Genomic DNA, 17,216 nt, shown 5'->3' on the forward strand with positions numbered 1-17,216 from the left:
AGACTTTGGCCACCTGATGAGAAGGAAGAAGGACTCCCTGGAGAAGAGCCTCAGGCTGGGAACGATGGAAGGCAAAAGAAGAAGAAGGGGACGGCAGAGAAGGAGGTGGCTGGATGGAGTCACCAAAGCAGCCGGCCTGAGCTTTAATGGGCTCCAGAGGATGGGAGAGGACAGGAAGGCCTGGAGGAATGTGGTATGGGTCGGACACAACTTTGCAACTAATAACAACAACAGAGCCGGTGGAAAAGGGGCTAAGAAATGGTCAGGTTTTTTTGTTCTCTCCTACAATCTCCAGAGAAATGATTGAAAACAAAATTGGAGCTGTCTTTTGGGGTTTGCTATGATCGTGGACGGAGTGGAGGAAGTGACCCTCCTCTGTCCTCTTCTACCCTTTCACCCCTGGGCAGCTGTGCCTGCTGGGATGCGGAGCGATCAAACTCCCAATTTTAACACAGCCCTTTGATCCGGATTCTCCTCCTCCTCCTCCTCCTCCTCCTCCAGCAGATGGGTAGGAATTAAAACAGACAGAACTGACTGGAGACTAATTAACCCTCACTAATCTCCTGGAGACAGGTTTATGGGGGTTCAACCCCCCCTCCCTGAGTAATCCAGGGAAACATGTGGTGCCGACAAGGGGGCCTCTTTGAAGGTGAAATGAAACAGCCTCGGGACTTTGCAAAAACTTAGCCCCTCTCAGCAGAAGATAGCTGAGGCTGAAGAGGCCCAGGTAGCTCTCTGAGCTTGGTGGTTTCCTTGCAGGCGTTTCATGACCCAACTAGGTAACATCATCAGTGCGAGAAGGGAGTAGGATTCGCAGAATAGAGGAGGAAGAGGAGGAGAGAATTGTGGGGTCCTTGGTGCTCTCTGAGCTTGGTGGTTTCCTTGCAGGCGTTTCATGACCCAACTAAGTAACACCATCAGTGCTAGAAGGGAATGGGGATTGTGGAGAAGAGGAGGAGGAGGAGGAGGAGGAGGAGGAGGAGGAGGAGGAGGAGGAGGAGGAGGAGATCCGTGCAGTCCTTGATGCTCTCTGAGCTTGGTGGTTTTCTTGCAGACATTTCATGACCCAACTAGGTAACATCATCACTGCTAGAAGGGAGTAGGATTTGCAGAATAGAGGAGGAGGAGGAGGAGGGAATTGTGGGGTCCTTGATGCTCTCTGAGCTTGGTGGTTTTCTTGCAGACATTTCATGACCCAACTAGGTAACATCATCAGTGCTAGAAGGGAGTAGGATTTGCAGAATAGAGGAGGAGGAGGAGGGGGGGGAGGAGGGAATTGTGGGGTCCTTGATGCTCTCTGAGCTTGGTGGTATTCTTCCAGACATTTCATGACCCAACTAAGTAACATCATCAGTGCTAGAAGGGAGTAGGATTTGCAGAATAGAGGAAGAGGAGGAGGAGGTGGAGGAGAGAATTGTGGGCTCCTTGGAGCTCTCTGAGCTTGGTGGTTTTCTTGCAGACGTTTCATGACCCAACTAGGTAACATCATCAGTGCTACAAGGGAGTAGGATTTGCAGAATAGAGGAAGAGGAGGAGGAGGAGGAGGAGGAGGAGGAGGAGGAGGAGGAGAGAATTGTGGGGTCCTTGATGCTCTCTGAGCTTGGTGGTTTTCTTGCAGACATTTCATGACCCAACTAGGTAACATCATCAGTTCTAGAAAAGCACTGTTTATATATCAATAGCTTGCTTGCAGAGAGTAAATCCTTCTTCCCTTCTGGCACTGATGAGGTTGCCTAGTTGGGTCTTGAAACGTCTGCAAGAAAACCACTGAGCTCACAGAGCATCAAAAATCCCTCCTTTCCACTCTGAGCTACAAACATTTTCCTTTCTTGATCTCCAAGGATCCTTTGTGTGTGTGGGGGGGGTCCCGAGAAACTCCAAAGCGGGGTGGTGGCGGTACCAGATTTCATTTGCGTTTCATCAAGACCCGCTTCCCGTTGCTCACCTCTAAAGTGCCTCTCTTGCTAGGGTTCAGGATGAGGAATTTCTTCAGCAGGTTCTCGCAGTCCGTGGACATGTAGAAGGGGATGCGGTACTTCCCCCTCAAAACCCGTTCTCGCAGCTCCTGCAAAAGGAGAAAAGGGGGGGGGAACAAACATTTATTTTAAGCAGGACAAGAAAAGTATTTGTGCAGGCGTGCACACTCTCCTTCAAGAGAGCTAGAAGCTTTATCTTAAGTGGGTTTTTAAAAAAGACGTTAATTGCAATATACTGTGTTTCCCTGTCTCTTTTCCCCCCTCCTTCTTGATTAAAAAAAGAGACGGCTTCTCAAAGGTGCTTTTTTTCAAAAGGCAACTGGAATATTTTATTTTTCTGGAGGAGGAAAAGAAAGAGGGAAAAGAAATAAGTCTAACTGCCTTTTGCAAAAGCACCTTCGAGACAACCTGGATGATGACTGAGAATCTCCCCCAACCAGAAAAGGCCCTTCCTATTCACTTCCCCAGACACGGCACAAGTAGTCCTCAACTTACGACCACATTTGAGCCGAAAAATTTCTGTTGAAACATTGGTTACGTGAGTTTTTGCCCCCTTTTACCGCTTTCCTTGCCACGGTTCTTAACTGAACCACTGCAGTTGTTAAGTGAGTAACCCCGGTCGTTAAGTGAATCTGGCTTCTCCACCAACTTTGCTTGCAAGAGGGTCGCAAAAAGGGAAATTGTGTGACCCTGGGCGACAGAACGGCTGTCAAGTATGTGAAAAAGGGGCTCAAGTCCTATTTTTCAGTGCCGTTGTTAATTTTGAACGGTCACTAAATGAACTGTGTTATGTCGAGGACTTCCTGTACCGGGTTCCCCCCAAAATAAGACGGGGTCTTACTTTCTTTTGAACACCCCCCCCCCTGAAATAAGCACTTGGAATTATTTTCGGGGAGGCCTTATTATTTTTGAGGTGCAGAAGGCAGCGAGTATGGTCACCTCCTGCCTGCTGCTACGTTGCAATATTTTTGGGGAGGGCTTATTTTCACTCAAATTGGGCTTATTATCCAGGGAGGGCTTATTTTCAGGGTGTGTTTCTGAATTGTGAGCCGCCCAGAGCTATTTGCTGAGATGGGAAGCTACAGAAAATCCAACCCAATCCAAATTGATAAATATTGAGGTGGGTTTTTCCAGATGCCATTGAATCAAAATTGGGGGGGGGGGGGTAGGGGCAGGGAGTGGTGTGGTGGCCTTGAGGTGGAGCTCTTGCCTCACAAGCTGGAGGCTGCGAGTTCGATACTAGGTAGAAGCGGAGATTTCTTTCCCTGGGCATACTGAGAATATATCTGCTGAAAAAAAAAACCCTCCACACTGGCGACAGGTGTAGCATCCGGCCATTAAAACACTCTGCTAGCTTCATTCAGTTGCCCAGACTCCACCCCGCAATGGATTGTGGGGATCGTTAAATGAAGGTGATGATGATGAATTAAAATCAAAACCGGGGCACGGAGAAGTCAGTGGGTTCAGCTTGTCTCCTTAGATAATTTCATTGTCATTTTTTTGTGAGCACACTAAAAATGAAATCCTGATGTCTCCTTTCTAGAGAAAGTATATATCTACCCAAACATATACACATGCTATGTACATACACACATATATACCTGCACCCATACAATACAATACAATGCAAACACACACACACACACACACACACACACACACACACACACACACAAGCTAATAACCTGGCATTGCCTGGATATTTATTTATAGGGGAAAAACGTCCGGACCAAACGTAATTTCTAATGTTGGTTTTTCCCCCTTACCAGAAGGAGCTCCCTTGTGGAGTACTGTGAAGCCCTTACCACGGCAATTCCACTGCGCTGCACAGTAGAAGACATTTTGCGGCAGTACGGTAGAAGCCATTTAAAGGCACAGCAGGCTGCATCTGAGCCGAGGTGGCGCAGTGGTTAGGGTGCAGTACTGCAGGCCACTTCAGCTGACTGTTATCAGCAGTTCAGCGGTTCTAATCTCACCGGGTCAAGGTTGACTCAGCCTTCCATCCTTCCGAGGTGGGTGAAATGAGGATCCAGACTGTGGGGGCGATATGCTGACTCTGTAAACCGCTTAGAGAGGGCTGAAAACCCTATGAAGCGGTATATAAGTCTAACTGCTATTGCTATTGCTATCTTAGCAGAACATCCCCCCCCCCCCGAGGGTGTTAGGGATGTCTTACCCCCACAGTATTTGTTTCCAGAGAATAAATCATCTGTGTATCAGGTTTGGTTGAAATCGGTCGAGGCGTTCCAGAGTTATGCTGGTACACACACACACATACGCACACAGCCATTTTTGCATATGTATATAGATAAATATTAAACTCTGCCCATTTTGAATTCATAATGGAAAAAGGAAACTTGATAGTACGAAATCGATGCTACATGGAACAAAACTGTGACCGAATGTAGAAGTTCTGCTTTGGGTACCACGAAGCCCCCTCCCAGAAGGTAACGAGGAAAACTGCCAATCATCGTTCCTGATGTCCCCCACCCCGGCCTCTCCCTCCTGCAACGCCCTTCCTGTCCAAAGCAGGAAGTGGAGGTACCTTGAGGTTCTGCCCATCGAAGGGCAGGGAGCCGCTGACCAGTGTGTAGAGGATAACCCCGAGGCTCCAGACGTCCACCTCGGGCCCGTCGTACTTCTTGCCCTGGAACAATTCGGGCGCGGCGTACGGGGGGCTCCCGCAGAATGTGTCAAGCTTGTTGCCGAACGTGAATTCGTTGCTGAAGCCAAAGTCTGCAATCTTGATGTTCATGTCGGCATCTAAGAGCAGATTTTCTGCCTGGGGGAGAGGAAGAGAAGGGAGTGGGTGTGGAGGGGAGAAATTGAGAAGAGGCCGTTGCAAGCAAGAGGATTAGGGGATTGGCAGCTCCTCAAATATTGGAACTCTGTAATAATGTCACCTCTTCATCCTTCTCTTTGTTACACTAGACTAGTGATGGAGAACCTTTTCAGCATCGAGTGCCCACATTTGAATGTGTGTGCATGTGCGTGCCGAAAACCCCAAAACCAGCTGGCTGGTGCACACGTGTCTGTTTTTTTGCTGGTTTTCATGCAATTTTTCAGGCTGTTTTGGCCCATTTTTATCTGTTTTTTTGGGGGCAAAAACAGCCTGAAAGTGGCCCCAAAATGGCCTGTTTCAGGCGAGTTTTCAGTCCGTTCTCAGGTCATTTTTGGCCTGAAAAATGGATGAAAACTGTCCCCAAACTGCCTGAAAAATGGCCCCAAACCAGGTTTTTTGGGGTCGTTTTTCAGCCCGAAAGAGCAGCTGGCGACAGCACATGTGCCCACAGAGAGGGGTTTGAATGCCAACTCTGGCACACCTGCCATCATGGCACTAGACACACCCAGTTCATGCAACCGTTCTTTGTATGTTTAATCCTCTACATTGCTCTTCTCTGCACTTTTTCTGGAGTCCCAACGACTCTAGAAATCTAGAAAGGGCCCTTTTTCTCTTGGGCTCAACCTATTTTGCAGAAGAGCTGGCTGTAGGGCCAATGCCTTGTCTTGGGCGATGCAGTTGGCGGACTCTTCTGCCAGGGTGGCTTCTGCAGCTTAGGAGGACACCCTTAAAGCCCCAAGGCCCTTTTGGAGAGAGAAGGCGATGCTGGTGGGTCAGGAGCCCCCTTTGGGGGAGCGCTGGAGGGTCTCTTCAGTCTCCCCCTGAGAGCCCTTCAGGTTCTGCTCCGATCTTGAGGACTAGACCCTTGTTCCAATTTTTTTTTTAGCGCTCCCCTGCTAAAACAGAGCGGGACTCGGCTGAGCGGATTCTGAGCTCAGCTTTGGGCAAAGGGTGAACTCCGGCAGGTGGGTAAACGGAGGCCTTCCTTCCCGTTCCACTTACCTTCAAGTCTCTATGTACAATGAATTTTTGGTGACAGTACTGCACAGCAGAAACGATCTGGAAGGGAAAAGGGAAGGAGGAGGGTGAAAAATGGCAATTTCGGCCTCAGGGTAACCGGCCTCATTCAGGTATGGCCTCTACCCCGATATTTTTCAAACCTTCTTGAAGGCTGGGCCCTCCCTCCCGTCCCTCGAAGTTAAAGGTGAAGGATGGAGCAAAGAAGTGGATGCGGAGTGGTAGTGCCTTTTCCAAGAAAGCAAATCCTTACGATTTATATTGATATTGTTTCCCGATTGCTAATTTGTACCCCATGACTATCATTAAGTGTTGATCCTTATGATTCTTGAGGAATGTATTTTATTTTATTTTTCTTTTATGTACACTGAGAGCATCTGCATCAAAGACAAATTCCTTGTATGTCCAATCACATTTGGCCAATAAATAATTCTATTCTATTCTATTTCATTCCATTCCTCTTCGACTCTGTATCTTTTCTCTTCTCTTCTATCTCTCCTCTATTCCATTGCATTATCTATTATCGTCTGTTCTATTCTATTCTAGTATTATATTGTATTGTATTCTACCTTCTATTCTATTTATATTGATACTGATAGTTTTCTGATTGCTAATTTGTACCCTATGACTATCATTAAGTATTGTACCTTATGATTCTTGATGAATGTATTTTATTTTATTTTTCTTTTACGTACACTGAGAGCATCTGCACCAAAGACAAATTCCTTGTGTGTCCAGTCACACTTGGCCAATAAAGAATTCTATTTTCTATTCTATTCTATTCTATTTTATTTCATTCCACTCCTCTTCGACTCTGTATCTCTTTTCTTCTCCTTTTCTATCTCTCCTCTATTCCATTCCATTATCTAGTATCGTCTGTTCTGCTCTATTCTATTCTATTCTATTCTAGTATTGTATTCTACCTTCTATTCTATTTATATTGATACTGATAGTTTCCTGATTGCTAATTTGTACCTTATGACTATCATTAATGATATGATTCTTGATGAATGTATTTTATTTTCCTTATATACACGGAGAGCAGATGCAAAGACAAATTCCTTGTGTGTCCAATCACACTTGGCCAATAAAGAATTCTGTTCTATTCTATTCTGTTCTATTCAAAAAGAGCTGCATAGATTAGGATTCATCGTTGCATCATTCGCGAGCACACAGCACCCAGAAAAGCAGGTCTGTGCAGTGGGTGGGAGGTGTTGACTTTTTCCTGGGGGAGGGGCGCAAAGTCCTTGCAGCAATAATCCAATGAGGCTCCCTCTTCCTCCCGCCCACCGTTGTTCAGTTCCCAAGTCCTTTCCCCCCGCCCCCCGGTCTTAATTTCCAACTTGATGTATGACTAATGTTAAGGAATTGATTTTCAGATTTTCGTGTGTGACACAATGACACCAGCTGCTTAAGGCGGCTTTATAAGGAAAGGAGGAGGAGGCAGGGACGACCCCCCCCAAGAGAGAGGGGATTCTCCGGCCTGGGGGCTGAGAACGGGCGTTTCCGAAAGATGGCTGAAGGAGGAACTTAACATCCTCTCCTTTAAACCAGGAATCCCATAACAAGGGGGAATTAAAGGCAGTGGGGAAGTCCAGCTTTGAGGTGAGCCCTGAGAAATGAGGGTCAGGAGTTTGTACCCTAACCCAAGTGGTTGTTGCAATGAACGTGCTATTCCTCCGTGAGAATTTTGCTTTCTGGTTTGGGAGGGGAGATAAGGGACGTTAAAAAAAAAAAGCTTTTAAAAAGATGGCACTGTCAATGTCTGAGTGAACAGTAGGACTGTGTTGTGGCTTGCCAGCACAGCTGGCAGCCGATTCAGACAGTGAGGAGGGTTGGGGAGGAACATGGGCCAGTCCTGGAGTCTGGGGAAGGCTCTGAGGAGGGCTCTGTGTCGGAGGCAGAGAGGGGGCCAGGGCCGTCTGACGGTTATCAGCTGCCTTCGGATTCAGACATCAGTGAGGCAGAAGAACAGCTGGAGCCTGTTCCCAGTGTGCGCATGCGCAGAGCTGCCAGAAGAAAAGAACAGCTCAGAAATCAGGGTCGACTTGGAGTAAAGCCACAGGTGGACGGTGAATGGCCCCTCTCGCAGGACATAAAAGAGGAGCGAAAGGGGAGGGGGCTTTTGCCGGAGACAATTCGTTTGTTTTGGTGGTTAGATTCGTTTCCGGAGTGTGAAGATCTGTCCGTGAATCTCAGAGACTCTGTGCCCCGAGTCTTTCCTTGCACAGCACCTCATTTGGGAAAATATTGACATGGCAACTTTCCAAGATAGATAAAGTCTGTGGTCATAAATACTCCTTTGAAAGACTGTTTGCCAGGCCTTGGCTGAATGTGAATGAGAGGAATTCACATTCGTTTAATAAAAGGGGTTTTATCGGGACCAGGAATCAGCTTCGTGCTTTTGGGGGGGAAGAACAGACTGTGATAAACACTTTTGCATACTAGAGGAAGGAAAAACCCTCACCCACAAGTCCCATCAGCCAATGAACATTGGACTAAAAATGGTGCTTTGGGTGGGTCGAGGAGGTGGGGGGTTTAGTTGTCTCTTTCATTCACTGTTCTGTCCCCCACCCAACTGTGGAGGCCAGCAAAGGAGGACAAATTTTCCAGAATGAAGTTATTGCTATCTTGGAACCATACCTTCCTTTTCCTCAACCTCCCAAGCTTTTCAAAATTCAAAAAGTTGCGCTTATCAACCTGAGGATCCTAAGGGGTGAGTTTTGGTCAAGGAGCCAAATTCAACCAGGAGCAAAATTTGGATGGATTTCCACCCCACCCCACCACCACCGGCACCGTGATCATCAAATTCCGCTTTCGGAATTTTTGCTAGGTGGTTAATGGTGGGAGAGATCACACACCCCTTACTGGTTTTGGCTTTTCACAGGTTAATAAAAGGAGGGGGCAGCACCAACCTGTCGGAATTTTGCCCGTGCTTCCTTCTCTTTCATTCTTCCATGAGCCACTAAGTAGTCAAAGACTTCACCTGGAGGGAGAAAGAGAAAGAGAAAGAGAGAGAGAGAGAGAGAGAGAGAGAGAGAGAGAGGGAGGCAGAGTGGGAGAAGAGAGGGAGGGAAGGAGAGAGAGAGGGAGAGAGAGAAAGGCAGGAAGGAGAGAGTGAGAGGGAGGGAGATAGAGACAGAGAGAGATATGAATGAAGCTGTCTCTTCATTTGGAACAAAATGGCATATAAATCAGGGATATGCTGACTCTGTAAACCACTTTGAGAGGATTGTAAAAGCATTGTGAAGCGGTATATAAGTCTAAGTGCTGTTGCTATTCTCCTTCCCTCCCTCCTTCCTTGTTAGAACACAGAATTGCAAGCAAACTCTGCCCACAGCCAGCAGTTCAATCCTGACCGTACTGCAGGCCACTTCAGCTGACTGCTAGTTCAGCAGTTCAGCGGTTCTAATCTCACTGGCTCAGGGTTGACTCAGCCTTCCTGTCCTTCCGAGGTGGGTCAAATGAGGACCCAGATTGTTGGGGGCAAGAGGCTGACTCTGTAAACCACTTAGAAAGGGCTGTATTGCCCTTCCTTCCTTCCTTCCTTCCTTCCTTCCTTCCTTCCTTCCTTCCTTCCTTCCTTCCTTCCTTCCTCCCTCCCTCCCTCCCTCCCTCCCTCCTTCCTTGTGATTACTACTGCAGGCTAATTCTGCCCACTGCCAACAGTTCAATCCTGACCGGCTCAAGGTTGACTCAGCCTTCCGTCCTTCCGAGGTGGGTCAAATGAGGACCCAGATTTTTTTGGGGGGGGGCAATAGGCTGACTCTGTAAACCGCTTAGAGAGGGCTGTAAGAGCACTATGAAGCGGAATATAAGTTTAAGCGCTATTGCTATCAGGCGGATCCAGCAGGGGGTCATCCAATCTCTGCCTGGGTGGGCCTCAGTCCCCACCTGGCTTTCTCCAGGAAATGCAGTTGTGCCCCCCGCCCTCCTCTGCAACCAGCTGTCTTAATTTTATCTCAGCCCTGCCATCTCCAGGTACCCAGGGACCAGAATTGGGGGGGGGGGGGAAGGATAGCTTTCGACCATCTGTTGTGGCAAGGACTTTTGTTATCCCTAATGGACCATATGTCATCCTCAGGAAGACCGTCTGATGCCTCCAGGGGCCACTCAACGCAGCAGAAGCAAAGGGGGAAAGGGGGGGAGGAAAAAACCCTCCCCAATTTAGAAATCATTGGTCATAAGGACAAGGGGTGTTCCGCCCTCCCCCTCCCTCATTTTTTAAGTTCCCAAAAAAAGCAGATTTAAAATTGCCTTTTTGTATTTTTCTGGGAGAAATCACTTGCTCATTGCTTTGGTGGATTCAATTTTACTTTAGACTCGACTTACGACTGCCCCAAACTTATGTTGCTGAGGGAGGCATTTGTTAAGTGAGGTTTGGACCCCCTTTTACAACTTTTGTTGCAGTCTTTGTTAAGTGAAGTCGCCCTCTCACCGACTTTGCTTGTCAGGAGGTCGCAAAAGGGGATCGCGTGACCCCGTCGTAAATATGAACCAGTGGCCAAGCATCGGGATGTAAACCACGTGACCATGGGATGCTGCAACGGTCGTAAGTGCGAAAAATGGTTGTTAAGCCGCTATTTTTCAGTGCCGTTGTAACTTTGGTTACTAAACACACCGCTGTAAGTCGAGGGCTACCTGTACGCGCATTTACTTAATTTTGTTAAATATTAAGTAATTATTAAGAATCAGGCTAAGCATAAAATCCAGCTAACAGCATTAGGGCTTAAACTGTATTACTTAAGACTGTATTACTATCCTTCTTCTCATCCTTCCTATTACCCACCTCCTCCCACTTATGACATCAACCTTGTTGCTTGAATCTTTATGATTTATATTGTTTTATTTAGTTTGCTAGTATTGTTTTGATTTATTATTTATTATCCTATGACTATCACTAAGTGTTGTATCTTATGATTGACAAATTTATCTTTTCTTTTATGTACACTGAGAGCATCTGCACCAAAGACAAATGACACTTGACCAATAATTCTATTCTATGCTATTCTATTATATATTCTATATTCTATTCCATTCCATTCTAATCTATTCTACATTCTATTCCATTCTATTCTACATTCTATTCTACATTCTATTCTATTCTAATCTATTCTATTTTACATTCTATTCTATTCTGAATCTATTCTAATCTATTCTATTTTACATTCTATTCTATTCTGAATCTATTCTAATTATTCTATTCTACAGTCTATTCTATTCTGAATCTATTCTATTCTATTCTTCATTCTATTCTATTCTGAATCTTCTCTATTCTATTCTACATCCTATACTGAATCTATTCTAATCTATTCTATTCTGTTGTTCTGTTCTGTTCTATTCTATTCTCTTTTCCATTCTCTCCCCAGTTTTCCTTCCTTCTTTCTCTGCCATCCTTCTGCTAATTCTGTCAAACTATTTACTAAGGCTCTATTACTATTCTCATCCTTCCTATTACCCATCTCCTTCTCTACTTACAACGATAACCTTGTTGCTTGAATCTTTACGATTATATTATTTTATTTAGTTTCCTAGTATTGTTTTGACTTATTATTTATTACCCTGTGACTATCACTATGTGCTGTATCTTATGATTCTTGACAAATGAATCTTTTCTTTTATGTATACTGAGAGCCTCTGCACGGAAGACAAATTCCTTGGGTGTCCAATCATACTTGGCCAATAAAGAATTCTATTCTATTCTAAAGTGTGAAGTTTGCAAACGCCATTAGATTCCTGGGATCTGGAACTGGGGTGGGGAGGTGGGGAGCGACACGCACTCACCTCCGCTGGCATACTCCATGACGAGGTACAGCGTCTTATCCGTCTCTATGACTTCAAATAATTTAACTGAAAGGCAAAAAGAGGGAGGGAAATAGTGTGAGATTCGAAATACCTGTCTCAGGAAGAGGAAACATGGCTGTGGGTTAAGAGGAAGCCATTACAGCCAGTCCTCGACTTGTGACCACAAATTTCCATCGCTAAGCGAGACACTAGTTCAGTCAAACTTGTCCCATTTTACAACCTTCCTTGCCATGATTGTTAAGGGAATCACTGCTACGGTTGTTAAGCAAATCGGCTTTCCCCTTTGATAGAAGGTTGCAAAAGAGGATCACCTGACTCCTAGATGCGGTGACCGTCGTATATAGGAGTCCGTTGCCAAGCGTCTGAATTTTGATCACGGGAATTCTCCATATATCTACTGAACAAAACTCGTCATCAGCCACAGGAAGGGCATCTGGCCAGTAAACCCTCTCACTAGCTCCATTCAGTTGCCCACACTCCACACCGCAAGGGATTATGGGGTCGTTAATTCTTCAATGATCGTTAAGTGTAAAAAAAAATGGTGGTCAGCCACATTTTTTCAGTGCCGCTGTAACTTTGAACCGTCACTAAACGAACAGCTGTAAGTCGAGGATTACTGGCGGTCAACCCGTGGTGGGTTAGCCAGGCTGAAGTGTCCTCGAGACCCTCCTGAATCCACCCAGCGCCCCTTTCTTGCCACAAGACCCCCCACCCAGGAAAAACAGCTTTCCCAGATGGCTTCGGAGAAGCAACATTGCTTATGTCACTCATTCCCAGATGTGCTGGAAACGAACTTCCTCAAGCTCCAGGCAGCAAATCCAGATGTTTGAGAGCAAGGAAAGGCTGGGGCGATGCTTGATAGGCCAGGCCCATCTGCCGCTTCCCATCACAACAGGCAGATAAGGAAGAGTCACATCTGGAAGGGAGGGGGGAAACGGGGGGGGGAGGGACTCCCAGCTGGCGTTCTCACCTATATTCGGGTGATTCAGAACCTTCATTATTCGCACTTCCCGGAAGAGCTGGAAGAAAAGAGGAGGAGGAGGAGAAAAAGGAAGAGGGAGAGTTACCTGCAGGCCTCTAATGGCTGGGCTCCCCTATCTGGAAGCAGCTTTCCCAATACACACACACACACACAAACACACACAAACCTCTTACCAAGGGGCCTTCTGGGTGTACTGGAACTGCAATTCCCAAAATTCCCCTCTTGCCACCAAAATTCACGGGAAGGAGGTACTTTGCCAAATGCTGGCTGGGGGATTCTGGGAGCGGAAGTCCATCTATCTTAAAGCATGCTGGCTGGGGGATTCTGGGATGGAAGTCTATCAATCTTAAAGCATGCTGGCTGGGGGATTCTGGGAGTCGGAGTCCACCTATCTTAAAGCAGGCTGGCTGGGGAATTCTGGGAGCTGAAGTCCAGACACCTAAGTTGCTAAGTTTGAGAAACACTGAGCTAGATTGTTGTGCTGACTGGTTTAAGCCTTTTAAATCTGTGATTTAATCTGTGAAGGCCCCCAAAGGAAGACAACTGGGCCTACAAAGAAGGAAGGGAAGGGAAAGTTGCCTGGATTGGACAAACAAATCCCATCATCCTCCACTAGCTGAGGCTCATGAGAACTGGAGGAAGGTCTCAAGTTTTGCCCAGTCCTGAAACTTCTCATCAGGGGAGAGAGAGAGCAAGCCTCCAACTATATACAAAAAATGGTAAATTTGGGATCACTTTGTAGACAGACAAGAAAGTTTCCCTTGCATTTTTCTTCCAATCAATCCAATCCAGGGTATCATTCAGGCCCGCCTTCTCAGCTTTTCCACCAACTGCAGCTGTCCTTCTCTGACATCAGGGACACTCTCAGCCAATCGCTGCTAAAGGCTTCTCCACCTCCCCGCCGTTAGAAACAAAAGTGAGATAAAAAAGCCAGCCATTTTGCACAGAGCCCCCCCCCCCACGCCGAATGAAATACAGCACTGCAAATTCGTAAAGCTGGAAAAAACCCGCCTTACCTTCTGTAAGCTGGAGGAATTCAACTGCGTCTTGTCGATTATTTTCACAGCCACCTGAACGAGAAGACAGCACACAAAAAAATGTCAGACTTTTTGCACATCTGTGCTAGTCGTTCCTGACTCTAGGGGGCAGTGCTCCTCTCCGTTTCAAAGCCAAAGAGCCAGCGCTGTCCGAAGACGTCTCTGTGGTCATGTGGCCGGCATGACTCAACGTCGAAGCCCACGGAACGCTGTTCCCTTCCCACCAAAGGTGGCTCCTATTTGTCTACTTGCATTTTTTACCTGCTTTTCAACTGCTAGGTTGGCAGAAGCTGGGACAAGGAACGGGAGCTCACTCCGTTAGGTGGTGCTAGGGATTCGAACTGCCAAACTGCCGAGCTTTCTGATCAACAAGCTCAGCGTCTTAGCCACTGAGCCACCACGTCCCACAGGAAGATTATAGGGAAGCCCATAATCCTCTCAGCAAACCCTACTCTCGTCTCGCACTGATGATGTTACATAGTTGGCTCATGAAATGTCTGCAGGGAAACATCAAGCTCAGAGACCGCCCACAATTCTCCTCCTCTTTCCCCCTTCTAGTACTGATGACGTTACCTAGTTGGGTATTTGAAATGATTGCAAGAAAATGAGCACCAACAACAGCCATATTTCCTCTCCTCCTTTCTGCAAAGCCTCCTCTTTTCTAGCACTGATGATGTTACCTAGTTGGGCCGTGAAACGTCTGCAAGAAAACCACCAAGCTCAGAGAGTGCCAAGTTCAACCCTGAGCTACAAATATTTCCCTGTGTTGGTCCCTTCCGGCTCTGCCATTTCTACAAAGCCGAAAGGCCCATGAAAAATAAAATAAACAGGCCAAGGAGCCGAGGAGTGGGTGTGAAAGTATGCCCGAATGTAGCCGAGATAACCGAAACAGATTCCTCTGTTCGTCAAATCAACACTTTCTTGTTGGTGAAAGCCGAAACACACGGGGGAAGCTGGCATGTGCACCGACTTCATGTGAGCAAGTTAGGTCTGTCGCTTCTCCTGGCTTCTCCGGGGGACGCCCTCACCTCTTTCCCCGTCAAAACGTGGCGCGCCAGCTTGACTTTGGCAAAATTGCCCTTGCCGATGGTCTTCAGCAGGCGGTAGTTCCCGATGTGGGGCTGCTCGTCGGCGGAGGTGGCAGGGATGCGCCCTCGAAGCATGTTGGCCTTGCCGCTGGTCTTGGAATCTGGGTGTCCCAAGGCCGGCTGGAGAGACGGAAGGGGAAGGGAGAGGGGGAGAGAGAGAGAGAAAGGATTGAGATGAGTTCGGTTTTTATACCACTCCACTCTGCCTGCGATACAGACCTACGACCCCAATTAAAATAGAATAACAGAGTTGGAAGGGACTTTGGAGGTCTTCTAGTCCAACCCCCTGCCAAAGCAGGAAACCCTACACCACTTCAGACAAATGGATATCCAACATCTTCTTAAAAACTTCCAGTGTTGGCGCATTCACACCTTCTGGAGGCAAGTTGTTCCACTGATTAATTGTTCTCACTGTCAGGAAGTTTCTCCTTAGTAATTAGCATTAGTATAGTATTAGTATAGCCTTTATTGTCGTTGTACAAAATAAATACAACGAAATTGATTTCAGTCCGTTGGTGCAATGACATGACAACAAATGCAAACCACATAAATAGTATAAAGAATAATCCCAATGCAAATAATTGCGGGGAAAGGAAAAAAGAACAAGAAAAACTAGTCCTACATGGGTGTGGAGTGATCTCTAGGAAGAGGCAGATATTTCTCTCTCTGGGCACAATGAAAATATATCTGCTGAAAAAAAACTCCGCGCTGGTGACGGGAAGGGCATCTGGCCAGTAAACACTCAGTTCCATACAGTTGCCCAACCCTCCACTCCGATGCAAAGGTTTATGGGGTTCGTTAAAAGAAGAGGGATGATTATTCAACCTATGATGTGGTTAACTATCCAGGATTGATAGGCTGGGGCAGAGTCAAACAAAGGAACACATGAAAAGATGAGCAGAATAAGAACCCAAGGGATGCCTCACACCTTGTGGCTCTTTCAAGCTGCAGATACCCTGTTTCCCTGAAAATAAGACCTTCCCCCGGATAGTAAGCCCAATCGGGCTTTTGAGCGCATGCACTAAAATCAGCCCTCCCCTGAAAATATTGCAACACAGCAGCAGCCATGAGGTGACCACGCTCACAGCCTCCTGCACCTCAAAAATAATAAGACCTCCCTGAAAATAAGGCCAAGCGCTTATTTTTTGGGGGGGTGTCAAAAGAAAATAGGACCCTGTCTTATTTTCAGGGAAACCTGGTGTCTATCTACATCCATCCATCCATCCATCTATCCATCTCTATCATCTATCTGTCTATATATCTATGTATCTATGTATCTATCTATGTATCTATGTATCTATCTATCTATCTGACTATCTATCTATCTATCTATCTATCTGTCTGTCTGTCTGTCTGTCTGTCTATCTGTCTGTGTATCTATCTATCTGACTATCTATCATCTATCTATCTATTATCTATCTATTTCTATCATCTATCTGTGTATGTATGTATGTATGTATGTATGTATGTATGTATCTATCTATCTATCTATCTATCTATCTTATCTCTAATCTGTCTATCTATCTATCATCTATCTATCTATTATCTCCCTCCCTCCCTCCCTCCCTCCCTCCCTCCCTCCCTCCCTCCCTCCCTATCTATCTATCTATCTATCTATCTATCTATCATCTATCTATCATCTATCTATCTATCTATCTATCTATCTATCTATCTATCTATCTATCTATCTATCTATCTATATTCTATCTGTGTGTGTGTGTGTGTGTGTGTGTGTATGTATCATCTATCTATCTATCTATCTATCTATCTATCTATCTATCTATCTATCTATCTATCTCTATCATCTATCTGTCTATGTATTTATCTATCCGACTCTATCTATCCTGTTTCCCTGAAAATAAGACCTCCCTGGATAATAAGCCCAATTGGGCTTTTGAGCGCATGCACTTAAATAATCCCTCCCCCAAAAATAAGCCCGTCCCTGAAAATATAACACAGAAGCAGCCAAGAGGTGACCACATTCTCCGCCTTCTGCACCTCAAAAATAATAAGGCCTCCCCAAAAATAAGGCCAAGCCCTTATTTTGGGGGTCAAAAGAAAAATAAGACCCTGTCTTATTTTCAGGGAAACATAGTAATACCACATCTCTGCTTGGAAATATAAATTGAATAAACCTCAACCTCATCCCTGCTTGGAAATACCAGTTGTGCCCGCCGTATTCGGCTTATCCTATCTAGCCTACCAGGATGGTGCCCATTTTGCACAGGGGGAAATGAAGAGTCGAGAACACGCTGCGGGTCGCATTGGCACATCAAAGAGAGCACAGCTGAGACCCGGGAAGGTTTCTGAGGTTTTGGTAAGACAACAGACAACAACCAAAACCACCACCGCAAGAGCCTTGAGGATGTGCACTGTCAAAATAAATTTTCCTGCTTTTCTACCTGTCAACCTTGCGTTAAAAGAATAACAGAGTTGGAAGGGACCTTGGAGGTCTTCTAGTCCAACCCC

The 17,216-nt window shown here is 46.2% G+C and overlaps 1 protein-coding gene across 11 annotated transcripts in view; it reads right to left on the reverse strand.

Moving 5' to 3' along the window:
• Positions 1 to 17,216, reverse strand: part of MARK2 (microtubule affinity regulating kinase 2) — a 126,895-nt gene that overhangs the window by 25,097 nt on the left and 84,582 nt on the right. For all 11 annotated transcript variants that reach the window (XM_032233821.1, XM_032233818.1, XM_032233816.1 and 8 more), the window contains exons 2-9: positions 14,688 to 14,867; positions 13,639 to 13,692; positions 12,611 to 12,659; positions 11,620 to 11,685; positions 8,751 to 8,821; positions 5,821 to 5,877; positions 4,522 to 4,758; positions 1,946 to 2,065 (exon numbers count right to left, since the gene is read on the reverse strand). In XM_032233821.1, the coding sequence (XP_032089712.1) occupies positions 1,946 to 2,065; positions 4,522 to 4,758; positions 5,821 to 5,877; positions 8,751 to 8,821; positions 11,620 to 11,685; positions 12,611 to 12,659; positions 13,639 to 13,692; positions 14,688 to 14,867 (834 nt within the window). The remainder of the gene's footprint in view (positions 1 to 1,945; positions 2,066 to 4,521; positions 4,759 to 5,820; positions 5,878 to 8,750; positions 8,822 to 11,619; positions 11,686 to 12,610; positions 12,660 to 13,638; positions 13,693 to 14,687; positions 14,868 to 17,216) is intronic.

This window comes from Thamnophis elegans, chromosome 17 (genome assembly GCF_009769535.1).
Source record: "Thamnophis elegans isolate rThaEle1 chromosome 17, rThaEle1.pri, whole genome shotgun sequence".
NCBI lineage: Eukaryota > Metazoa > Chordata > Lepidosauria > Squamata > Colubridae > Thamnophis > Thamnophis elegans.